Source organism: Hemicordylus capensis, chromosome 5 (genome assembly GCF_027244095.1).
Source record: "Hemicordylus capensis ecotype Gifberg chromosome 5, rHemCap1.1.pri, whole genome shotgun sequence".
Taxonomy (NCBI): Eukaryota; Metazoa; Chordata; class Lepidosauria; order Squamata; family Cordylidae; genus Hemicordylus; species Hemicordylus capensis.
This window is the reverse complement of record NC_069661.1, coordinates 5,974,586-6,000,548: the sequence shown is the minus strand read 5'-3', so window position 1 is coordinate 6,000,548 and position 25,963 is coordinate 5,974,586. Positions and strand designations below refer to the sequence as shown.

General features: G+C 48.0%; 1 protein-coding gene across 2 annotated transcripts in view; it reads right to left on the bottom strand.

Annotated features, from left to right (window-relative positions):
* Positions 1 to 24,754, bottom strand: part of DNAAF9 (dynein axonemal assembly factor 9) — a 110,590-nt gene extending 85,836 nt beyond the window's left edge. The window contains exons 1-2 of one of the 2 annotated variants that reach the window (XM_053253607.1): positions 24,389 to 24,754; positions 6,991 to 7,070 (exon numbers count right to left, since the gene is read on the bottom strand). In XM_053253607.1, coding sequence (XP_053109582.1) covers positions 6,991 to 7,070; positions 24,389 to 24,477 — 169 coding nt within the window. In that variant the 5' untranslated portion in view covers positions 24,478 to 24,754. The remainder of the gene's footprint in view (positions 1 to 6,990; positions 7,071 to 24,388) is intronic. The other variant, XM_053253609.1, reaches the window with a different exon arrangement.
* Between the last annotated feature and the right edge of the window lie 1,209 nt (positions 24,755 to 25,963).

The window sequence follows — 25,963 nt, the reverse complement described above, 5'->3', positions numbered from 1 at the left end:
TCCTGGCGCATGCTCCTCCCTCCCACTCTTTCATGTGTCACTCCCTCTGAGCCCACCACTGGTCACGGCTGCAGCGGGGATGGAGCATGCCACATCCCCAAGCATCCCCTCTACAGGAATTAATTATATAGAAGACTGTCAAAACAAGACAGTAAAGGAGAAGAGAGCAGTCAAGAGCCATTCAGCAACGAATATGGCAGAACATCTCTCAGCCAAGAGGCAGGTTAAGAGCCAGCCTCAATAAAAATGTCTTCATGTGGCAGAGAAAGGGTATCAGGGAAGGAGCAAGATGGGCCTCTCAGCCAAGCGAGTTCCAGAGCCTAGCCATGGCCAGAGAGAAGGCCTGCTGCTGCATCCCATCACACAAACCTCAGAGTCCCAGGGGAGGCAGAGAAGAGTCTCCCCAGTAGATTTAAAAGCAGGTTTATATGGAAGAGGGCAGTACGCTGGTCCAAACTACTTCAAGTTTGAAAAAACAGAACGAGTGCTTTGAGTTAGGCTCCAAAGAGACCAGCAATCAGTGAAGATGACAAGTAACATGCTCCTCAAACATGGCGCCAGTTAATAGCTGACTGCAGCCTTTTGGACCACCTACAGTTAAACACTTTTCAAAAGGCAACCTTGAATGCACTGCAGGAGTCCAGATGCAGTGTCACCAAGGGATGTGTTACCAGTTGAGGTTGGGAAATGCATTTCTGGCCATGGGAGAAACCCCCACTGACCTACAACTAGGTCAAATAACTAGTCCCTCAACTGCAGTGCTTCTTCAATGCACACATGATCTGCCGCTCTCCCCATGCTTTTATCATCTGCAGGATACATGTGTTGAAATATTCACTGCCTATCCTATCTCTGGCCTAATTCCCTAGACAGTGGAGGGCTAGAATACTGCAGATTGTCCAAACCAGAATGCAGAACTTGAGGGTATCTTCTCACAGTAATTCCCCTTTACACATCTGCTTCTAAAATAATGCCTCTCTCTCTAATTGATAGGCTGTTGATTGAAGCTTCCTAATAAGCTAATCTGGTGACCCAGTTCTTCCACTGCAGGCTTTATGATTAAACATCAGCTCATAGGAATTATGCCACAAATCCCTGAGTCATTGTAACAGGGAGCTGACAGATCTCCAAGAAAGAATCTGCCAATTTGTAGAATGCATATATCAAGAAAAAAGAGAAAATACCACCAAGAGCAGAGAGGCAAGGTGAGAACCATGGGCTTGGGAGAGAGACCCAGAGGTCTTGACTCCCACCCCCCCCGAAGATGCCATTTCAGAGTAAACAGAACCCTCTATGCCTCATAAGCAGAGAGCAGAAGCTAAAATGTGTTGGGTGGGGGTGGAGAGAGAAAGAATAAGCAGGATGCATTTCACTCCATTGTTAAAGCTTCATCTTTCCCCCTCTCTTCGGGGAGGGATGGATTCAATCACAGTTAAGAAAGAACTGGCTACAAATGGTAGGGGTGGGGGAGAGAGGGGGAAATAATGGCTTCTAGCTACCAGTTTTATGATGGTATAAAAGCGCCAGGATTGCTTCCATTGTTTGTAATGCCACCTGACCCACACTTATAGAATGTAGTAGTTTTCTAGTGATATTTTAGACTCACTGCTCATGACTGGGATCTGGGGGAACATTCTTATGGCTCTGAAAAGCCAACACCCACTTTACATAGGAAGTAAGGAAAAGAAACAGTTTAGTTGTCTGGTCTCCTGTCTCATAGGAAGCTGCCTTATACCAAATCAGACCCACCCACCCCTCGGGGTCCATCCAGCTCACTACTGTCTACACTCACTGGCAGTGGTTTTTCCAAGCTTTCAGGTAAGGATCTTTTCCAGCCCTACCTGGAGTTGGCAGGGATTGAACCTGGGACCTTTTGCAAGCAAAACAGATGCTCTACCACTGAGCTGCGGTCTCATCCGCTATGTCGAAAGTAAGGCAGCTGAGCCAGAAAAGCCCAAAAACACTGGTTGGGGAGGGCAGCAGAAACTCAACACTACTTTCCAACTTCAGATGTTCGCTTAGTCAATAGGTCCACAAGTCAGCACACTAACCTGCTTCCCAATGTCATCTCCAAGAATCTAGTTGTGCAAAGCTTCCCTGGCTGGTCACCTCAGGCAAGGAGCAGGAGTTAACCACCAACCTAGAGGACTGCAATCACTTCAGCTCTGGGATTTCCCCCCAGGCACCTGGTTGTCCAAGAGCCAAGACACCCGATACTGACTGCAACGAATCTGGAATATTTTCCAGCCATACTTTTGATCTGGGGTTAAAGCAAAACCTGCCTCCAAGTCAGGAAGGGAGCAGACAACAGATCCTTCCCAGCAAGACAAAAGGAACGCAGGGTATCCCTGTGCTTTGTAAGGGAGGAAGCAAGAACAAGGGGGCAGGTTATGTCTATCTTGCTGGGCAGCAGGGGGAAAAAAATCCCATCCTCCATGTTGCCCGGCTGCCACCTGCCTTTAGGAGAAAGAACTTTAGCAGTCCTACATTAGGCAAAGTTTGGGGGCTATGTCATACATAGATATTGAAAGAATATCACCCCTTCTTTCTCCTCTTATTTCAGTTGATTACATTCTGGCCTAGACTAATGAGGACTTATTTATCTAGAACCTCTTCACTAAAACTTCACATTTGCGTTTCAGAATGTTTACAGATTTTCTAAGGATGCTTTTTAATTTAAGGTACGCTATTTTTAATTTAAGGTACGAAATCCAAGTAATAAAAGCATTAAAGAACAGTTAATATAATACCGAGGTAATTAAACTGTTCCCACATATCTATGCCAAGCACTCTTTCTGAAACGTTGCCACGACAGCTCTGCCTTAATTATATTTCCATCAAAGACATATATTCAGCAACGCCTCCTACACTGCAGCTCCGTTTATTTTCATGTCTTCATATCCGCTGATACTGTCAAGAGTCTCCTAAAGACAGGCTACTAAATCTTGATGTATTTTTTTTAACCCAGTCAAAGTTGAGGGGAGCAAATACTAGAGATGTGGTTGACTTCCCACTCTAGCCTTTTAATTGTAAACTGCTCAGAGATGCAAGTTTTGGGCAGTATAGAAATCTTTTAAATAAATAGCCTTCCTCTTTGTTGTTACACAGTGGATGAACTATGCACATAGATAATACTATGTGGGAGGATACAGGAAAGGCTACAAGGAGTCAGGCAAAATCCCCAGAGAATGCTTTACACATCTCCCCAGGCTTGCTGGTTACTGACCGTAATGAAGATGAACTGAAACTCCTCCCTGGGAAGGGACCCAGCAAGCCTCACTCCCCAACCCATATTTTCTGGCAAGTGCTCTTTTTGCAGAACTTGCAGACTGCCTCTGGTTTTGGCAGGGCAGAGATGGTGCTCTCCATATCATTTATCAGACCAGAGAAACGGGATGCCTCAGCCACACAGGGCCTGTGGGCCAGACAGAGAAAGACTGCTTTGTCAGGGTCCGTTCAGACCGCTTCCCTCTTGTCACCAGAAGCATTCCTAAATTGCTGCTGCTTCTGTGCACACACACACATATATAACTGTTTTTCAACTACAGAGCTTTCCCCTTGACTCAGGACTGGATAATATCCTGTGTGCTCTGAGAAACGATGAATATGTTTTTCCAAGTTGCAACTAATTAAATCCTTGTATTTGGGGCCTTTTCATGTGGTCTGTCCTCAGTGGTTGTTCAGAATTAAATGCAATACAAGTCTGAACACAAAAATCTTACAAAACCAAAATACAGGGGGTTGGGGTCGGGTGGGGAGGGCAAGAGAGAAACAGACCTCCTAGTGATATACTTTAGATGGAACGACAGGAATATCACATCTCACTCTACCACCAGCCTTACTGAGAGCAGTCCAGGAAGCACAACCAGTCTGTCTGCTGCCTCTATATTTAGAGAGAAATCTCTTAGGATCAGACAAAAAGCCAGCTGCATTATTAAGGGCGCAGAGAGATCTCTTCTTTCCTATAGTATCAGTCTTGCAGCAACTAAGGTTGCTCTGTACCATCCAGCTTGTCTGGTACAGATTCGGACCACATCAAAAGCACGTGGCTCAGCCTTAAGGTATTGGAGGACAATTTAAGATTACACCAAGGACTATCTTAACCCACTGCCAGAATTCTCATCATGCGGAGTTCTTTGAAGGGTTGGAGTATCAGGCGTTGCTGAAGGAAGAAGCCAAGCAAATAGGGTGCTTCTAGAACAGGGCTGCGCAACTTGGGCCCTCCAGCTGCTGTGGGGCTACAACTCCCATCAGAAATGATGGGCGTTATCATCCCACAACAGCTGGAGGGCCCATGTTGGGCAGCCTTGTTCTAGTAGACGGCACTTAGACTTTAGCCCCAAAACTATGAGAATGCACAGATGATCATCACCCAGCTACACTTTGCCATTCTTGCTTTTTGGGCAGTACACAAATGTGTTACATAATAAAATAAAATAAAATAAAATAAAATAAAATAAAATAAAATAAAATAAAATAAAATAAAATAAAAATAAAATTCTTGTCAGCCACAAGAGCCATAAGATAGAGAGGGGCCCAATCCCAGCTGTGGTTTCTGTGCTATGACAGAAAGGCCAGAACAGCTATCGGTAAGAGCTCAAAAGGGTTGCCCAGAGAGGAAGGGAGCAGCCATAGCTTTGCCTGAGAGTATGCATATCAAATGAGAGCAGCAACAGCTGCAAGCACCAAAACCTGGGAGCGCCACCTTCAGCACAAGCGTGGTTCTAGCTTCAATACTTCTCCCCAACTATGTTTGGGGTATCAGCCTACAGTGGCTCAACTTCCTGTAACAATTGCAGATTACCTGCAGACACACCTGGGCCAGTTCAGGATTTTCATGTCAATGTTATACAACAAACATTCAAAGCCAGAAGAACATAAGAGCAGCCCGGCTGGATCAGGACCAAGGGCTATCTAGTCCAGCATCCTGATTCCCACAGTGGCCCACAAGATGTCTCTGAGAAGCCCACAGGCAAGCAATGAGGGCACGCCCTCTCTCTTGCTGTTGCTCCCCTGCAACTGGTATTTAGAGGGATCTTGCCACTGAGGCTGGCGGTGGCCTATAGCCACCAAACTAGTAGCCATTGATAGACCTCTGCTCCATGAAGTTATCTAGACCAGTGTTCCCTCTAAGGCATGAGCATGTGCGTGCGCTCACAAGTTTCTGGATGTCCGCTCAGTTAATTTTAGATCCCGCTCAGATTGAATCAGGAAGACCCCACTCTGAATGCATGTGCGCACACACTGCTTTCATACTGCCGCCCAGAACAAAACTCATTCAAAACAAAACAAAACTCATTCCGCACACAGATGGAAAAAAACTAGAGAGAACCCTGATCTAGACTTCTCCTTAACACCATCCAAGCTAGTGGCCATCCCCACATCCTGTGGCAGAGATCCTGCCCACTATGAGTCCTGTCCTCTATGAGGCACCTCTTTGCTTTGTTTCATCCACATTTATGTATTCATAAGGTTTATACCCCTTTTGCTCCATTGGTCCTCAAGGCAGCTTACAAAGGACTGCAGCAACAATATAAACAACATACCCCAGACCCACGTACACAGCCTAGAGGCCTTTGGCCCTCTGGATGAAGGCAAACATTGGTCTCTACTTCACATTTTTGCCCACAAAAGGACCAGAGGAAAATCTAGTTTCAAGCCCAGGAACTGGAAGGTGAGGAGGGGAGGTGGGCAATTAAAATAAAAATATCATCTGAAATAAGCATGCCTCCTCTTAGGCATACTTTTGATCCTGGGCATCCTACTGATCCTAGTCCAAAAGAACTTATGACAGATTTAAATTGCACATCAGTATCAGGATGTCCACTAAGGCCACTCTTGGCGGCACGGGGGGGACCAACTCCCTGGCTTCATCCATTTCTAAGGGGCTCTGCTTTTAGGTCACATCCAATTTCCTGAAGAATCTATTTCAGGTTTCCAGCTGCGTGCCTAGGGCTGTTCTACAGCTAGAAGCAGAGTTGCTCAAAGTAGAGAGGAGAGCGGTCTTGTGGTAGCAAGCATGACTTGTCCCCTTAGCTAAGCAGGGTCCACCCTGGTTGCATTTGAATGGGAGACTTGATGTGTGAGCACTGGAAGATCTTCCCCTCAGGGGATGGAGCCGCTCTGGGAAGAGCAGGTTCCAAGTTCCCTCCCTGGCAGAGTCTCCAAGATAGGGCTGAGAGAGCTTCCTGCCTGCAACCTGGGAGAAGCCACTGCCAGTCTGTACAGACAATACTGAGCTAGATAGACTAATGGTCTGACTCAGTATATGGCTGCTTCCTATGTACTATCGTGACATTCGGCATAAACTTATCTCCCCCTATATTAGGGCATATCCAGACTGCACTGATTCTTTTTATCTTGATTTCCTCTTGACAGATCAGAATGACTTTAGATCCTATAATGCGGCCACGTTCCGCCCCATAGTTAGCAAAATTCATTTAGAGTTTAATAAGAACTAAACATTTTAGTGCCTGGATGTATGTTGCATTCACTTGTTGGATATGCTGTTGCCATACATAGTATAGAATACAATATGGAATGAGATTTAACACCGTTCTGTATTAGTTACATAATTTTGCTGTCTTGCCTCATTTATACTCAGTGTCATTCTGATACCAGTGTTGATTAATTTTTACATATGGTTTTATATTCATAGTCTTAACTTTTAGCTTCTCCTACTCACTATACTATGTTTGTAGGTAATTTTATAGAGATCCCTTATTACTTTGTAGGAGTAGATGGTCTTAACTGTTTTTTGTTTATTTTGCTGTTATGCCAGTCAAAGACCGAAAGAGAGACTATGCCTATTCCTTTAGCTCAGTGGTGCATGCCAGCTGCTAATGGGCGAGCTGAATTTCTTAACATATCTGCACACCTCATTAACTTTTTAAATACAGAAGAAGTTTCTGAAATTCCACAGGCCTCTGGACCTAGTTTGCACATTTCTGTAACATTGCCCGTGCATATTAACAACTAAAAATAATTTACCCAAAATACACAGTATTCCATCTGGCTGGGATTTGCTGCTCTGCATCAGAATGCTTTGGATTTGTCGAAGGCGGCTGCAACTGAAATGAGAAGTGAGAGACAAGTTAGATGAGACGTTACAAATGGGTACCAGTTCAAAGCTCCCAAGTCTGCTCCAACGGAAAGTCACTACACCCGGCAATACAGTATTAGCTGTTCTGAAATTCTCAGCACTTGCATACCCTTGGCACGAATGATCAGGTCTTCCTTGCACAGCAGGTTGCAAAATGCTTCCTCCCAGACTGCTTCCCCCTCAGTTTTTCCATGGAGCTTCTGCATCCAAGGTTCTGTCTACACCACCTGCATGAACTTTCTCAACGTGCCCGTGAACTGGGCCAACTTGTCTTCCACCTTTGCTCATGCTCAGAGTCAGAGCACCTCTCATTCAGTTCACTGTACCTGTTAAGGCAGGCTTCAGACACTGCAAGTGCAGCAAAGCTACCAGCAGAACACCATTTTATGACTCTGCTGACTGTCATAGATTCACCCCCGGCTTCAAATAATCCATCAGCTTCGCCAAGTGAGGAGCCCTTGGTCACTCTGGAAACAACCTCTGGGCTGACGCAGAGCCTGGAAAGCCCAACCACCTTATGTTGCCTACAGGTCCCAGAGACATGCCAAACCCAAGAGGTCATCACTTCACAGATTGCCTGTATCGATTCAGATAGCAAAGGGTCAGTGGTCCCTAATCGCCCTCCTGACAAGGATGCTGATACCTCACCGCTGGAGCCGTACTGTGCAGACCCCTCCCTTTCATTGGATTGACATTTTACAACCCAGCACCCCCTACAACTTATTTCTTGGAGTATGGCTGGATGGGGCAATAAGAGATATGACCCCAGCTTCATGAATATCTTAACTATGTGTGATATAGTGTTGCGGCAAGAAACCTGGATGACGAAGGATTTTGACTGCCATGGGTTCAATACCTATACAGTAAATGCTACACCCAGCCAAAGGAGAGGCAGAGCTAGCGGGGTGGGTGGGTTTGGGCATAAAGGTATCCACATCCCTACATGCTGCAGTCCAGACTCTTCCAGTGTGTGAGCAAATGGCAAGTGTTATTCTTATTCACCTAGGTATTAGCAACATGCTGCTTATTAATGTTTACCTTCCCCCACAGCAGCTAAAAGCCTGATGTAAGAGTAACTGGCAGAACTTTAAAAAGTATATTGATAGAATGCTGGCTGAATTTTCCACAGCTTACGTGCTAATTGGGGGAGACTTTAATGCAAGAATGGGGTTAAATAAATGAACTTATATGCACCATTGCTCCCCCGATTTACATGAAATGAACTTCCTGCCGAAGCGCCAATTTAAGGATAATGTTGCAAACTTTGCCGGATACTGCCTGGCTCAGTTGGCCTATTGCTCAAACTTGTACGTTCTCAATGGGGGCAATAGATGGTGATATCCCTGCAGAATATATTTATGGGGGGCTGGGATGAGCACAATTGATCATATGATTGTCACACATAACATGATCCATCTATCGTCTTCTTTCCAGGTGATATTGGGCCGCCCCAAAAGCGACCATCTCCCAATAACTTCTAAGCCTAAAATTGCCTGAAGGTTATGTACATCTTGATAGTTACTATCAAACTGAACTGGAAGGGGAACGTGCTAATATGTGGGTTAAATGGACAGCAGAAGTGAGCAAAGCAGTTACTCGATTAGTTCAATCAGACAGGTTACAACAAATTAAGGCAAATATAATGAGTGATAACGTTAACAAGCTAGAAATTTTTTACAAGTCTCACTAATGAATTGAAGGGGCTCCTGGTAAATAAAGAAGTGAGGACTAGGCAATTAGGGGGTCCAAGGTTGAAATCCTGGTTTGACCAGGAGTGTATACAGGCCACATAACACCTCATCAGTTCCTACAGGCATTATATAGAAACCGCAGATACCACAAATGCACAAGCCCTTTTGTTAAAAACACGACAGTATGAGCAGCTACTTTTAGCAAAAAAAGGGAAGGCAACTAAAGAAGGTTGGCAGCAGCTGACAGAGGCTGTAAAATCCAGAGATTCCCGCACATTTTGGCACAGTGTGACTCAAAGATCAGGCAGTAAATTGGAATGCCATATATCTGCTGCTGTATCGGAAGCTCACTCCCACTCACTATACACCACTCCCCGGCACTATATGGTTCTAGTGGACCATATATCCCTAGAGACAGAGCCATCTATGTAGATACTAACAAACTGGTCACCTGTATCTATTGGGGAGGTGAAACAGTTAATTGGGTAGTTGAAAAGAAACATGATTCTATTCCTGATGAGGAATTCCAATCTAATATTGACTGGTGGGCACCAGTACTGGCAGCCCTTTTAACATATATTGATAAATCCACCCATATCCTGGAAGACTGGAGTATGGCAATTATCATTCCAATCTATAAAAAAGGACAAAGGAAAGATCCTGCCAATTACCGTCCAATCAGTCTTCTGAATGTGGCCAACAAACTTTACACAAAACATCTATTTGCAAAGTTTTATGATTGGATAGAAGACAACAATATTATAGCTGAAGAGCAAGCAGGATTCAGACAATAGATCAAGCAATGATTCTCCAACTTTTAGTGGAGAAATATGCATATGGCTTTAAAATTCCACTCCACACTGCTGTTGTAGACCTAAAGTCTGCTTTTGATTCCATCACTAGAGAGGTCATGGAAGAAACTACTGTTAACCAATATCGATAAACGACTCCTATTGCTGATATATAGGCTGCATAGTAACACTAAATTGAGAGTTAGATGTTCTATTCAGGGACAATTAACTGATTCAATCCCTACAAGGTGTTGAGTTCAACAAGGGTGCGTGCTTGCCCCATTACTATTTAACTACTATATCAACTCAGTAGTTCAATGCCTTGATAAAAAAAGAGTTCCACTTGCCTAAACTAGCACATAGGCATGTCTCACTTCTTCTATATGCCGATGACATGGTTATTCTTTCATGGTCTGCAATTGGGCTAAAAAGAGCCCTAAAATCTTTTGCGCAATTTTGTGAGGAGGAAAAGTTGCTGATAAACTACCAAAAGATGAAAATAATGACCTTTGCCAGGAGAGTTAAAGATAATGGCTGGTACATAAGTAACAAAATAGCCCAGGTCCACTGTTTTAACTATCTAGGAATAGCTTTTCACTCTTCAAGCCAAAGAGATGCACACCTAGATTACGTTTCACAAGGAGCACAGAGGAGTGCCTCGGCCATCATGTCCTACTATTACACCAAGGGAGGGCGATATGTCCCAGCGGCTTTGAAATTATTTGAGGCAAAAGTAATGGTGCAGCTGCTAAATGGTGCGCAACTGGGCCCTTACTCCAACCTTACCCGGACAGAGGCAATGCCGTCTAAGTTTCTAAGATCCATTATGCAAGTCCCCAAATGCATCTCCAATACAGCATTAAGACTGGAATTGGGGGTCACGCGAGTGGAATCCCGAGTATGCATTACCACCCTTAACTACTGGCTCAAGGTGGTATTCTCACCAATGGGCCTGGCCCCACTGATGCTTGAAGACCGTTTTCAGACACAGTGGAAGTCAGCTGTTAAATAAAAGCTCACTTCTTGTGGCTTTTCTCCTGAAGTGCTGCAATCCATGGGCCATGAGCAAGTGCAAAAGGCTGTTAAAGAAAGAATATTGGACACAGAATGGCAACAGGAGTTGAGCAAGGCCCCAAAACAACTTAAATTATGGAGACATGCCTTTAGCACCAAGCCAGCTGATTACTGTCAAGCCCTAATAGTTTCTAAATATCGCAGAGCATTTGCGTTGGCCCGCTTTGATGTGTTGCCCTCAGCAGTGCTATATGGCAGATATGGTGGGACTCCCTACTCTGAACGCTACTATCCCTACTGGCCATAGAGGATGTGGGTCATGTTTTATTATATTGTAATTTTTACAGGGATTCACGCAAATCATTAATTTTACCCTTGATTAAGGATCTACCAGGCAGAGGAGATGAAGCATACGTTGTATTTCTTTTATCAGATCATCAAACCCACGTTACTCGTAACCAGGGTGGATTTGATTTAAATCAAACTGATTTAAATCACGATTTAAATCACTAGCAGGGTGGATAAAAATCAAAAAAATCCGATTTAAATAAAAAAAATCCGATTTAAATAAAAAAAATCCGATTTAAATTTAAAAAATCCGATTTAAATTTAAAAAATCCGATTTTTTTGATTTAAATCGGATTTTTTTTATTTTTATCCACCCTGCTAGTGATTTAAATCAGTTTGATTTAAATCAAATCCACCCTGCTCGTAACGTGGCAAAATTTTGTTTAACAATGAGTATACAACAACTAATCACCACTGTGATGGAATGATTGATCATGCCACTGTATATTCGTAAAGCTATGCTGTTGCTGTACTGTATGTGTATGATATGTTTTTTCTGTTTGTTTCTGTACTGGTCAAAGACCGCAATAAAGTTTATCTATCTACCATTTTATGATTTTATGATTGCGAGGTCGTCAATCCACATTTGTGCACGAGCCAGATCTCATGGTAAGCCCCATAGCAATAGCATGGGCTTCCAGCAAGTGTACTGTGCTAGGAAATGGGGTCCCAAGAACCGCCCTTCACTTGGAGCATTCCAGAAACAGTTTAGTCCCAGATTTGGAAGTCAAGAAATCTGACCTGCTATGCATCTCTCCTTTGGGCAGAACACAATGAAATGTAATCTGGTGGACAGACCTCAAAGCAGCCCCAGGTAGCAAAGCAGGCATGTCTGGACATGCAAGAACCCAGTTGAGTTGACCTCCCTCCTGAAACTCAAGGCAAAGCTCTGAATGCCTGAAAGGCTGCCAATACACAAACATTCATTCGGACTCATACAAGGGTTACTATTCTGCAGCTCCATTTTAAATGAGGCAAATGTCCTTGTGCATTGAATTTTATAGTAGGTTCTTTCTAAATAAAAATCCACAGTTTGACAACTTACAAGGCAGTTGGGAAATGCACAACTCACCGGCCCAAACAGGCAGGGCCGGCTCTGGGGGATCTGGCGCCCCGATGCAACATTCTGTTGAGCGCCCCCCACACATAGTAAAAAATAAAAATTCAAAATAATTACAATTAGTGTGTATTCAAAATTTAATACACAAAGATTTTACTTAATTATGTACATAACATTGTATATAATATAATTATGTACATAATATGTATATAATATAATTATAATTATATTACTCCTATACTTAAAGAGCTATTTGGCTACCAATACGCTTCTGGGCAAAATACAAGGTGCCGCTTATAACCTATAAAGCCCTACACAGCTTAGGCCCTGGGTATTTAAGATAATGGAGCAGTCTTGGCTTGAGTGAGTGAGTGAGAATGGAGCAGTCTTGGCTTGAATGAGAGAGAGAAAGAGAGAGAGAGAGAGAATGGAGCATTCTTGGCAAGAAAAAGAGAGAGAGTCAGTTACCCATTGTTCTGGAGGTCCCTGTCCACATTCTGCCAGAGGCAGCTTCCCCCGCCCCTGACAGCGCTTTCTCTCCCCACCGGGCTCCCTCCCTCCCTGCCATTTTCGCCCACCCCTCGCCAGGCTCCCTTATGAGGCCTCAGGCCGCTTCCTTCTCCTCCTCCCTCTTCCATCATCACTGCGTCTGGGGCCATTTTCTTCTCGCCACCTCCCACCAATTCGAGCCGCCGCACGGCTGAGGGGAAGGCTGCGGGGTTGCGTGTGTGTCCTTCTACCCCGCCCCCCCCCCCGCCCCGGATGGCAGAAGATATCAGAGCAATGTCGTGGCCTGCTGCTTGGCTCGGCATTGCTTCCCAACTGCGAGGCATGCCTGTGCAGTTAAGAGACTTAACTGCACAGGTGCGCCTCACAGTTGGGAAGCGAAGGCCCCAACTCATTGGCTCAATGCCCTCCTGCAGTCTGCGCCCCGATGCGGTGCATCATCTGCTTACTGGTAAGAGCCGACCCTGCAAACAGGTAATATAACAAGACATAAAAGAGTCACCAGACAACAGATACATTCCTTAGTGCAGCAGTTCTTCAAGGCGCCTGGGGAAAGGAAAATGAAGTCCCAGATAGGCACAGCATTCTAAGGCAGATGGTAATTTCTCCACCGGCCAAGACTTAGACCAACCATATCCCCAGGAGGATTTTCACACAGGGCTTCTAAAGCCCTTCATCTTGCATCTCCTCCAGAATGGAGGGGGTGCGTTCAGATATTGGGCAGATTTACCCCGAAGTCCCTGGTAGCTATTAGGGAGCACTTCACACACAATTTGGGTTTTTCCACTGCGTGTTAGGGTGCGATTTATATCCAGGGTTAAAAAAAATCCACTTCTTGTGTCAGGTTTTTGGGATAAACTTTGAGTTCTCTGTAAAGCCTCTCAGAAAACTCCCGATAAAGCCTGCTGTGTGGAGAATTCCCTGGCAATGGACCTTCACTGATCTACATTGGATTCTTGGAGATGACTCACTGCCCCAGCATCCCACCAGAGTTTGGGAAGAAAGGAATTCAGAGAGAGTTTCTGCCTTGCGCTCAACTTAGGTCCGCCAGCTGTTTTTGTACTACAACTCCCATAATCCCCAGCCACAGTGGCCCATAGCTTGGGATTATGAGAATTGCAGGCCAACATCTGCAGAAGCCCTGCTTTAAGCGAAGGTCAGGGATAGGCTACTGCATTCTTCTTCTAATATCAGCATGGGACTACTAGCTCAAGCAACGTTCTCCATGTGTCAGCAAGTTACATGCATACTAGTAAATGCAAGGAGCATTCTTTGAACATTCACCTATGGAACAGATTGTTTGGGTTGGAGCCCTCCAGAAAGGAGTCTAAATTTATAAGCTCCCCACTCAAAAACTTGAGAGGAACACTGGTCTGGTGAGTATTCCAGGTCAACTATTCTGGTAGTAGGGTGGGTCATTGAATTAATCCATGAGGATACCTATCAACATATTTTAGCAAGCATCATTTCCAGAGTTGTTTCACAAGGATTTTGTCTAAAAAGACTCCTTCACAAATGGCAGGCCACAAACACTCAACCACACTTTGGCCAACAGGTCCACTGCCTGTACCTCTCTCTGCTATGTTGGAATGATGGTGGCCTGGAGTGAGGGCAGCCAGAACACAGAACTGGAGGGAGTAATACAACCCTCTGCTCAGAGGAAATCCAGAGATAACAGCATCTCCAACAGATGGTTGTCCAGAACATAGGTATGGATCAGACCAAAGGTCCTTCTAGACCAGGGGTTCTCAACCTTGGATCCCCAGATGTTGTCAGCCATGGTGGGAGGGGATGATGGGAGTTGTAGTCCAGAACACCTGAGGACCCAAGATTGAGAATCCCAGCCTCCAACAGGGATCAACTAGTTGCTTCTAGGAAGGCCATAAGCAGGACATGAAGGCACAACAGCCCTTCTCTGCTGTAGCTCACTACTCCCACCAGCTACCTTGTATTCGGTGGCATTTTGCCTTCAATTTTAGAAGCACCACAGAGCAATCATGGCTATTAGCAGGCAATAGACTTGTTCTCCATGAATTGGTCCAACCTCCTTTTAAAGCCATCTAAAAGAACAGCCATCACAATATCTTGGGAGAAGGTGCTGTCTTGTGGTAGCAAGCATGAATTCTCTCCTTCGCTAAGCAGGGTCCACCCTGGTTTGCATTAGAACGGGAGACTACATCTGCGAGCACTGTAAGTCCCCTTATGGGATGGGCCCGTAGCTCAGTGCAAGAGCACCTGCGTGCTCGCGTGCAGAAGATTCCAAGTTCCCTCCCTGGCAGCATCTGCCAGAGAGGGCTGAGAGAGATTCCTGCCTGCAACCTTGGAGCAGCTGCTGCCAGTCTGGGTAGACAATACTGAGCTAGATGGACCAAGGGTCTGACTCAATATATGGCAGCTTCTTCTGTTCCTATCCTGTCAAGCAAACTGCACCTTGGAATAAAAATGGTCTGGCTTGGTGTTAAGACTGCTTCAAATCAGAGGTAGTTGTTGACAAAGCAACACGCACCATGCTCCTGCCTGGATCGCAGAGCTGAATTCCACTGTCAATGCACAGCAGACCTGCAGCACAAAATGCACGCTTGTGCAACTGCAGAAGTAATAGCCTGTTCTGTTTAATATTATTAATTTCTTTTACATAGTGGCCAAACATGGCTCAGGGCAGTTCACTGACCCAGGAAAACAAAACAGTCAATTTTGTCAGGATTCAAGTAAATCGATCTCATGGGTAAGAAGCTGATAAACCAGCGTGTCTCAGGTAGCAACGGAGTATTGCTTTGGAAACTCTCCTGAACTCAGAGGTCTCAGTATTGAAAATAATGTTCTAAGGCAGACACCCCCAAATTTCAGCTTGCAGATAACATCCTCATAACTACCATTAACCATGGTGTGAGCGCCATACCACACCATGATTTGGGATCATGGTTTTGGACGTGATTTCATATCATAGCTTGTGTTACAGATTTGAAAAACTATTGCCAGTATGATTGCACCAATATATTCCACATTATTTTCAGTAGCCTGCTCTCTGGTTTGTTCCAGCTCTTTTATACCGTACACAATTATTCTACACTCTCTTGCTAAAGGAGGAGTTCCCAACCTGTGGTCCTCCAGATACAATGCCTATCACCCATAGCCACACCAAAAAAAAAGGCTGGGGGTGATGGAAGTGGTAGTCTTGGCAACATCTGGAGGACCACATATTGGGAACCCCTGTGCTGAAGTATCATCATCCCAGAGCCACTGTTATGACAGACACTAAACCTGAATCCGAAGCCACACATTATCCATTAAATTTTATTCTCAACTCCTTGCCTGGGAGAACACTTGTGTACAGAAGTTGGAATGCTCAGCTAATAAAACCATTGCCATAAACTCTTGTGCCCATCATCACACACACACCCCCGACCCCCGGCCCCCTATCTGAGTTGCTTCGATGTGCCCAGGGTCCTCTGGAATCCCCCCCCCCCGAACAGGAGCGCCTTCCATGCCAGGAATGGTTTCTGAAAGGCAGGATTCTAGCATCTTGTGCAAGGTCCTGTGTATTGTGCCTGTTATCCGTGTTTGCCAAGTTTGAACAGTATGTACACAACATGCTATTGTTCCTTTATCTACAAGGCTGAAGCATGATAGAGAGAAGTCCTTTTAATATCCTTGAGGATAAGAGGCCCTGAAAAAGAACAGTTGTAAATGGGAGTCTCAGTTGTATATATGCAAGCCTGGTGATGGGAGAGGTGGGGTGTTAGATGCCCAGAAAAACAGCTGTAGTCAAAGCACTCACAGCAGGCTTCTTCACTATTTTTATGGCGGTGGCCAAGAGGGCTCTTTCTGAGGAGGGGAGGAAAGGAGGCAGAGAAAGGAGGACGAGGAGAGCAAAAGTGGGAGGATGTGGTGGTGGCCACAGGAGGCGGCAGCAGTGGGGAGAGAGAGAGAGAAAGAAAAAGAGAAAGAAAGAAAGAAAGAAAGAAAGAAAGAAAGAAAGAAAGAAAGAAAGAAAGAAAAGAGAGGAACAAGAGAGTGTGTGTGGGCCAATGCAGTGGCAGGGGGGGAGAGAAGGGGGCAGGAGGAGAGCAAGAGAGAGAACGTGTGCAGTGGCGGCAGCACAAGCAGTGGGGGAGTGAGAAAGAGCAGGAGGAGGAGGGCAGGGGGGGAGAGGAGAGAGACCTGGCACAATGGCTGAGGGGCTACATGTGGCAGAGGGGGGAGGCAAGCCAGGGGTGCCAGGGGGCCATGCAATTAACACTGACTTACAGGATGCTGAGAAAAAGCTCCAGCCCAAGGCCAGTGAGGGTGGAGATGATGGGAGCTGTAGCCCAACACCATCTGGGGACTCCAGGCTGGGCACCCCGGGCCTTGGCACTATGGGAGTTCCAGGCTGCAGTGGCCGGGGGACGCAGTGGCACCATGCCCCCTGAAGAGTGGTTTCTCACCAAAGGGAGCAGGGCTACATTTGCCATTCGTGCCAGTCTGAGCCCCCTCTGCCCCACATGCTGACCACTTCACTCAGGTGCTGACGATGGACAAGAGGCGGCCACTTTCATGGGGGAGACCCCGCCCGTTTTCAATGCATGTTCAGGGATGGGGAGCTTGCCAGAGTGGCGATGGTGGTAGTGTGTTTCCTTTCTTTTATAGCCAGTGCTGGGCCTCTGAAAGCGGCAGCAGCAGCATTTGAATTACTGCTGTTCTTCCCAGCGGCCGGCTCCTACTGCTGGCTGCCACCCCCCACCAAGAATGCCCTGGAGAACAGCGAACATGATTACCCATGGCATTCCAGGGGAAAATGGCAGCTGGCCGCTGCCACCCAGAGGCACAGCATTTGCTGCAAAAGTAAGCCAACATGCCACAGCAAGCACCACTGGCAAGCCCGCACCCCAATCCCTTCCCCCAAGAATGATCAAAAGCATTGTAGGTCCCCCACAAAATTGGCTAAGGTGTGTCCCAGCCTGAACCTCCTTCTAGCAGTACTCAGAGGTGTATTCAAATCCTTCCAGGCCAGCAGCACTGCAGCAGCAGCAGCTGGACCATCCAGGGACCAGGGGAGTTTTGTACACAGCTTTGGAACCTAGGAAGCTGCCATATACTGAGTCAGACCCTTGGTCCATCGAGCTCAGTATTGTCTTCACACACTGGCAGCGGCTTCTCCAAGGTTGCAGGCAGGAATCTCTCTCTCTCGGCCCTATCTTGGAGATGCTGCCAGGGAGGGAACTTGGAACCTAGATGCTCTTCCCAGAGCAGCCCCATCCCCTGTGGGGAATATCTTACAGTGCTCACACTTCTAGTCTCCCATCCAAATGTCAAACAAGGCAGACCCAGCTTAGTAAAGGTAACAATTCATGCGTCACCTAATGGTGCAGCAGGGAAGCAAACTGCCTAGGGAGCAGGAGGTTGTTGGTTCAAATCTCAGCTGGTGTCTTTCTCAAAATATAGGAGTTTCCCATAACTCCTACAAAAATATGGGAAACTCCTAGATCTCTCCAGCAGCAGAGAAATAGGAAGGTGATGAAAGGCATCATTTCATACTGCGTGGGCGACGGCAATGGTAAACCTCTCCTGTATTCTACCAAAGACAACCCCAGGGCTCTGTGGTCGCCAGGAGTCGACACCGACTCCACAGCACACTCTACCTTTACTACACGACCAGCTCTTCTGTTGGAGACAGACATTCATCGGCAGCTGGGGCCCCCCAGTGAAAGATCCCTACAAACCCATTGGCTGTTTTATTTCATTTTCAATATATTGTCAGCTGCCTTGAAAACTTCGATTTGTACATGCGGGTACAGATGTTAAACACACACACAACCCTGGATGGCACCAAACTTTGCCCATGCTGAGGGAGGACACAATGGTGCCACACAGCGCTGGCAGAGCATCATCCACCACGGTACAGCCCAAGGTCTAACTCAATTTGGACCACCGGCCCTCAGACCTGCCCACAACCATCCCGGCCTTGCTGTTCACAAGCAGCAGTGAGGGTGTGCCTTTCTGACGAAACCTCAACCAGTGGTCACACGCGCCACTAGGTATCACCCACCCCAGTGCAGAGAACATGCAGTCTTCTCCAGACATGGCTTCTTTTCATTTCAATCCTAACCCCTGCTGAGCAAAGAGGCACCTTTTTGAAGTGACGATTCTCTTATAATTAGCAGTGGGAGAGCAACTGGCCCTCTCCAACCCCAGCACAGCATCCCTCCAGTGGCTGTAGCTGGTATCTGCCTTATATTTCCTTTTTTAGACTGTGAGCCCTTTGGGGATAGGCAGCCATTTAATTAATTAATTTCTGTATGTAAACCGCTTTGGGAACTTTGGTTGAAAAGCGGTATATAAATACTCGTCGTATTCATAGTTATTTGTTTCATCTCCAATTGTGGCACTGAAACACATTGTTTTTCTACACACACCGGACAAGGAAGAGAGCTGGTCTTGTGGTAGCAAGCATGCCTTGTCCCCTTAGCTAAGCAGGGTCTGCCCTGGTTGCATATGAAAGGGAGACTAGAAGTGTGAGCAATGCAAGAGATTCCCCTCAGGGGATGGAGCCGCTCTGGGAAGAGCAGAAAGTTTCAAGTTTCCTCCCTGGCAGCATCTCCAAGATTGGGCTGAGAGAGACTCCTGCCTGCAAACTTGGAGAAGCTGCTGCCAGTCTGTGTAGACAATACTGAGCTAGATGGACCAATGGTCTCCTATGGCAGCTTCCTATGATCCTATGCAAGAAGGGGCTACTTAGTCTCTGCAGCTGTAAAGTTCAGTCTCCTGATAAGACCGGGATGCTGTTGGGCTGTGAAGGAGTGTGAAGTCACTGGTATGCCTCTTCCTGTTTATGCTGAACAGCATCCTGTGGGAAGCCTGGCACGGAATGAATCACTTGTGGGGACTGACCATCAAGCACCACACAGACGCCAATATCAGTGGCAAGGAAGAGCTGAGCCCAGAGGCATGGCTGCCACTGTGTGTGGGAGGAGGGGAGTGTCTGGAGGCTGCCTCCCCACACCCAGGGTGATGAGGGTTCTTGCACCCCTGCACTGGGCACTCAGCCCCAACTTCCACCTTAGCCCTTTTAAGGCTGGCCTGTTCTCACTGGCATTGGGGCAGCCCTGCCCTCCCAAGCCGGGACTTGGCTCAGTGGTGGCATTAGGCTGTGTTGCTCGACCAGAGAGCAGCTGCTGCAGTGTTAGGGCCCCGCAAGGCCAACAACGTGGCCAGAAGTGCTCACGTCCAGCGTTGCCTGGAACAGGGATGCCCAGGTGTGGTTGACTACAATGGCCTTTGGCCATTAGGGGAGTTGTCATCAGCATCTGGAGATCCCTGTTACAGGGAACACATTGCTCACAACCCAATAGGTAGGCACTATCCCCCACCACTGCTGCCCATTGAAGGCAGGGGGCCCCTGTCTTCACATCTGGCCCCAAGGCCCCCTCCAACCTTGCTACACCACTGTCTGGGACCTCAGGATGAGGGCATGCTCAGGCAACTGTTTAGTAGGCTATTGGGAGACTGACAGGAAGGAAAAATGCAAGGAGCTGTAGAGGAAGGAGAGATTCAGCAAGGAGAAGAGGCAGCACAGAGACACCCTCAGGACCAGCTCACACCCCCATTGTAGGGAAATGAGATACAGGTTGAGTGAATGAGGGCTGAGTTGTTCTATCCAATCGACAGCAAATCCTCATCTTGTTTTAGCTCCTGAGAGATGGAGCAGGGAGAAAGGAACCTTTGAACTCCATAGCTCAGCAGGGATTTGAACTCGAATTTCCCATCTCCAAACCCAACACTAAACCCACCATTCCACCAGGACCAAGGATTGCCGCAAGGAAAAGAGAGGCAGCAAGACACCGATGTTTAGATAACGGCCTACTGAGATCCGGGAGGCAGGCGAGACACAAGCAGGGTGCTCCAGCGTGGATGGGTTTGCCAGGTGAGAAAGACCACTGCAGCGAGAGAGCTTGGCAAGTCCTAACAAGAGGCAAGATGGCTAAGGAAGGGGGTAATCAGAATCTGATCAAAGGGAGGAGGCACACAACTTAAACATCCCCCAAGGCACTAGATGTCTGTGCTGCCTTCAGGAGAAATCACTGTACCAGTCCTTCAAATGTTCATTTCAATGGAAAATGCATTCATACGAACACAGACTTCATGGGAAATGCAAACAATGCAAGTTGCTGTAGAGGGGGTCAAGCTCCATGCATTTCGCGGGTTAATCGTGAATGTTATTTAAGGAGCACTGGCAATGTTACTTTCCTTTGACACATAGCCAGGATTTGGGATGTTGTGTGCCAGCTTCCCAAGTACCCTGGTTCGGCCCACGCGTTTTTAAGTGCCTGGAAGGGGACCAAGAAAAGTTATCTTGGGATGTTCTTTCCCCCTACCCTCCCCCCCACCCGCTCCACTTCCATCTCGGTTTGTGCAAACTTGTTCTATCTGGTAAGCAGCTCTCAAATACCATACAGCACCCGACGGAAGTACTTTCACTGCTAGGCAGCAACGGCTTCTTTTCTCTGTTTTGCTTCATTTGAATTGGAAAGAACCGTTAAGTTAAACAAATTGGAACGGAATGCCGGAGACTATGAGCAGATGACAATTTAAGGGGAAGCGTTACAAGATGTGGGCAACTTGGTATGGAGCTCAGGGCTTACAGATGTTTCTGAAGAAGGGAATGCCCAAGGCAGCTCTGAAACATACATACATTTATTTATTTATTTAAAACTTCTTGTATACTGCCTCCTGCAAAGACTCTAGGTGGTGAACAACAATAGCAATAATTTTTTTAAAAAATTAAAGGGCAAAAGCCTGGCGAAAAAGGCAGATCTTGAGAAGGGCCTTAAAAGCCACTAAAAAGGAGGTTGAGCGAATCAGGGTGGTGGTGGTGTTCCAAATAAGAGGGGCAGCCACAGAGAGGGCCCTCCTATGGGCCCAGGCACTGCGCACTACACCAGGGCCCAGGACACTAAGGAGGGCCAACTGAGAAGACCTCACAGGGAGGGATACAACTGGCCAAGAGAGATGATTCTGAAGATATACAGGTGCTAAGCCCATAAGGGCTTACCTCATTTTGACTCCAAGGTCATCCGTTCCTGTAAGCTAAAAAGCTCCACTAGACGGCACAGGTTTCTTTTTAAACCTAAGACAACTAAAGTCACTGGAACACACACATTTCAGAACCCAAGTTGGGGTGGGGGGGAGGGGAGGGAGGAAGAGAGGGAGGTGTCTGCTAAGACCAAGAAATATTTGCAAACATTGCTTTGCCAAACAGGTGCAGAACACAGCCCTGCTGCAAATCTTTGCTCCTGGCTATTTCCCCGCTACCACTCCCCCCTACCCCACTCCTTGTGACTAATTTAATTTGTCACTGCACAAGGAAGAGGAATTTAACCTTCACGCGGACAGCCATGTAAATACACTGCAAACAGAAAGGCCACTATTCTTTGTGCCTGCCTAGGAGGGCTGAGGAGGCATGCGCAGACTCCACCGCGCGCACACACGCCCAATTAGCATTTCGTCTCTCATTTCTTTCTTTCGCTATGAAGAGGGGAAAGAAAGAAGGCTTAATGCAGACACAAGACACTTGCATTGCACGAAAATATTTTGCATGCAAGACCTAAAGCAATGTTGTATTACAATACGGAGGTTTGTTTATTCCCATTTTATTCTGTTTATATGACTGGCACGCGTTGTGCAGGGTCTCAGTACCTCAGTGTCCAACACATTCCCAAGCCAACTGCTCAGTGGTCACGTCAACAGTGGTGAAGAAGCAGCCAGCCCTGGATCCCTGCTGCATCCTCGCTATGCAAACACACCTACCTGAAGGCATACACAGGCAGCATTGCTCCTCTGTAATTCCTTCTCCTGCAAACATCCTCCTCAAGCCACCACTTCATGCTTAGCTCCAAACTGCCTCACCTTTCAAACCTGTCCACCATCTCAAAGGAACCATTTTATAAAAGCATTTGTTCATCACATGCCCCCCCAATTCCTATAGCCACCACTGAAGAGAGACAGTCTTTCTCAATTCCTCTTGCTCATGGATTCGAGGCACCTCCTCAGAAGGAAGAGAAAGGAATTCCAGTTCCCAAGTGCCTGCATCACATTTCTAGGCACCCAGGAGACCACGCGCTCCAGATGCTTTTTCCAGCCCTGCACCAACACTAAGCTTTTTCCTTTTGCCTTCCCTGTGAGATGCCACTCAGAGGGTTTCAGTTCTCCCACCTCCAGCACCTCCAGCACCCAACCAGAACCATCTCTCTTCAGCCTCTTATTTGTTACACCACTTTCAGATAGACTGGAGTGTCTTACCCAACAGGGATCTCCTGCCATTCACACCTCACCCTAGACTGTCTCTTGCCACTCCTGTATCTCAATAGCCACCCCTGCCCCCTTCTTTCACACTGTCCCTTCATCTCCAACTTGCTTATCAGCCTGCCCCCCCCACCTCACCCCAGCCCTTAGTGGTCAGAATAAGTTTTGCAGAGGTCGACAGGATATTGGGATCTGACCTACAATCTAAACTATTTGCCCGGAAGCGCCAGTGAAGTTGGTAGCACCTAAACCAGCCAAGCATGCTTAAAAAACAAGCTAGAACTGGGTTTTTAATGAAACATTTGTGGAAGCATACTAATTTAGAGTTCACGTTTGCATGCTTTGGTTTCAAAACAGAGATGGCACAGAGTCCACCCGAGTGTCACAGAAAAGGCAGAAGGTAGATACTTATTCGTACTTTGGGTATATATACTTATACCCCTTCTCACTCTCTGGGTCTCCCGAAGTTCTTTCTTCCTTGTTCTCCCTAAGCGTCTGCCCCAAGACCTCTATGCCCCCTATGCTACTCCCACCCTAACATCTGTGTGCCCCATCCCCCCACACACACACCCACGACCTACCCCTTACACTCCATCCTCTACTAAGTATTTTGCACTGGGGCAGCTCCCCACACCCTCTTCTGTAGTCCAAGTCACTTTCCCTCCTAGGCCTCGCTGGCTTGGACCCACACCTACCACCCTCCTCCTACTCTCCAGCCTCCCAAATTTTCTTGGCCCCTACAAACCGTGGAACTGAGCAGCCCCCAACACCCCTCGCCACACCTCACGTCCCCCATCACCCCAGCCCACTACAGCTCAAGTCCCCAACCCAGCCCCTCAACTCCCAGCTCCTTTCACTGCTATCAGCGCTTTGCACATTCTGCACCAGGGCAGCCCCTCCCCCTCTAATCCCCCCCTTATTACACCCGGGCAGCCCCCACCCATCTCACCCCTGCCCCTACAATTCCCCCCCCCTTACTGCTCAGAGCCCTCCCCTTCTCCCCAGCCCACATCTACTTCTCCGCTCCCTCTCTTCCTCCACCACTCCTCCTGCCAGCTCTCACACCACCACCACCACCACCACCACCACCACCACCTCAAAGGAACCGAGGAAGCGCCTTTCTGCCGAGTCAGACCCTTGGTCCACCTAGCTCAGTCGCGCCTACCCAGACTGGCAGCGGCTTCTCCCAGGTTGCGGGCAGGAGTCTCTCCCAGCCCTACCTGGGAGAGGCCGCCAGGGAGGGGACTTGGGACCCTCTGCGTGCAAGACTGCAGAGGCTCTTCCCAGAGCGGCTCCATCCCTTAAGGGGAAGATCCCGCCGGGCTCCCACATGTCGTCTCCCATCCAAATGAGAACCAGGCCAGACCCTGCTTAGCAAAGGGGACAACCCAGGCCTCCCCCCACAAGGCCAGCTCTCCTCCAACACACACACACCCATTCTGCGCCAGGGCTATTCCCCCTGCACCCTAATCCTGAGCCCCACCCCGCTGCACCCCCAACTCGGACCACTCCAGCTCTGCACTCCCCAAGCCTTCATTCACCCCCCCCATATTAACCCCCCCCCATGCTCTGCACCAGGGCAGCACCCCCTCACCTGACGCTGGGCTGGGCCGCAGCCTTGGCGCGCCCCCTTCGGGCCGGGGGCAGGAGCAGCGGGGTGCGCGAGGGGGGCAGCAGCGCCATTGTCCTGCCCGACCGACCGACCGACCAACCACCCTCCCGGCCGGCAGCACCCTCCTGACTCCGCCGCAGCACCGAGGCAGGAGCGGGCCGTACCAACCGCCCAACAGCTGGAGGGGGGAGCAGAGGGCCAGGCGAAGCGCGAGCCGCCTCTCGCCTCCCACCCTCTCCTGTCTCGAGGAGGGCCTGCTCCGAGGGGGGAGGCTCTGCCACGCCCCGGCCAGCCCTGGCTCTCCCCCCTTCCCGGTCGGAGGCGATGGTACAGCCCGGCAGGGCCAGCTGTTCCAGGAGAGGCGGGGGGAGGGAGCCGGAAGCGCTCCGTAGCAACCGCTGCCGAGCAACGCGCGCCCCGCCCCTAAGCAACAGCGCCTTCGCGAGGCCCTTCGGAGGCGGGGGAGCGCCTCCCTTAGCAACGCCCCCTGGCAACCGCGGCTGGCTTCTTCTTGGCAGCAGGCCCCCTCCCCGGCCGGCGGCGGGGAGCCGATTAAGGGGCTGGCTGGCTGCGGGGTGGATAAGCCCCGTGCACCCCGCAACAACGTGTGCGCCCCCTGCCAAGGAAACCAGTTATTATGTCTTTGTCGAATTATATTAGTTCCTAATTCCCGCTCCCTGGTCGAGGACCTGGGGTTCAGGGTGCTCAAGCTTGGACTACAACTCCCATCACCCCCAGCCAAAGGGCTGTTGTTATGGCTAGGCGTGGTGGGAGTTGTACTCCAATAACAGGGAGCAGCATTCCCTCTAACAGGGATTCCCAGAAGTTGTTGACTACAACTCCCATCACCCCCAGCCAAAAGGCTGTTGTTATGGCTAGGGATGGTGGGAGTTGTAGTGCAATAACACAGACACCCAAGTTTAAGAACTCTGGTATCGAGCTCCTTGTCTCTTTCTGTACTTTTATCTCAACAGTGATGGCCAGAAAGTGGAGAGAGTCTCCCTTTCCAATATCTCTAAAGTTGGAGGCGGGGGTAGTAAAAGTTATGCGTAAGAGATGATGGTTCCTATGTTCCTATGATGATGATGATTTAAGAATATGTATACAACAGTTTTTTAAAAAACCAAACACCCTCAAGTGGTGTGGATAGGAAAGGGGATAAGATGGCTGCCTGTCCCAAAAGGGCTCTCCATCTTAGAGAGAGAGAGATTTCTTTGACACCAGCAAGACCCACTGCGGGGACTGTACACAGGGGTGAAGAGGGACAGCTGCTCTCCCTCTGCTAATGATGAGGGAGCCACCACAGAAAAGGTGCCTCTGTCTTGACTCAGCTAGCAGGGACAGAGAAAAGAAAATATTTCTTCACACGGAACCTAATGAGTGTGTGGAATTTGCTGCCACAAGATACAGTGATAGCCACTAGCTTAGATGACTTTAAAGGAGGAGTAGAGAAAACCATGGAGAGCAAGCACAGTCGTCCCTTGGCAAAACAGCAAATTTGCGGTTGGCGAGGCATTAAAATCTATTGGAGACACGGGGTTAGCGGGACCATGACTG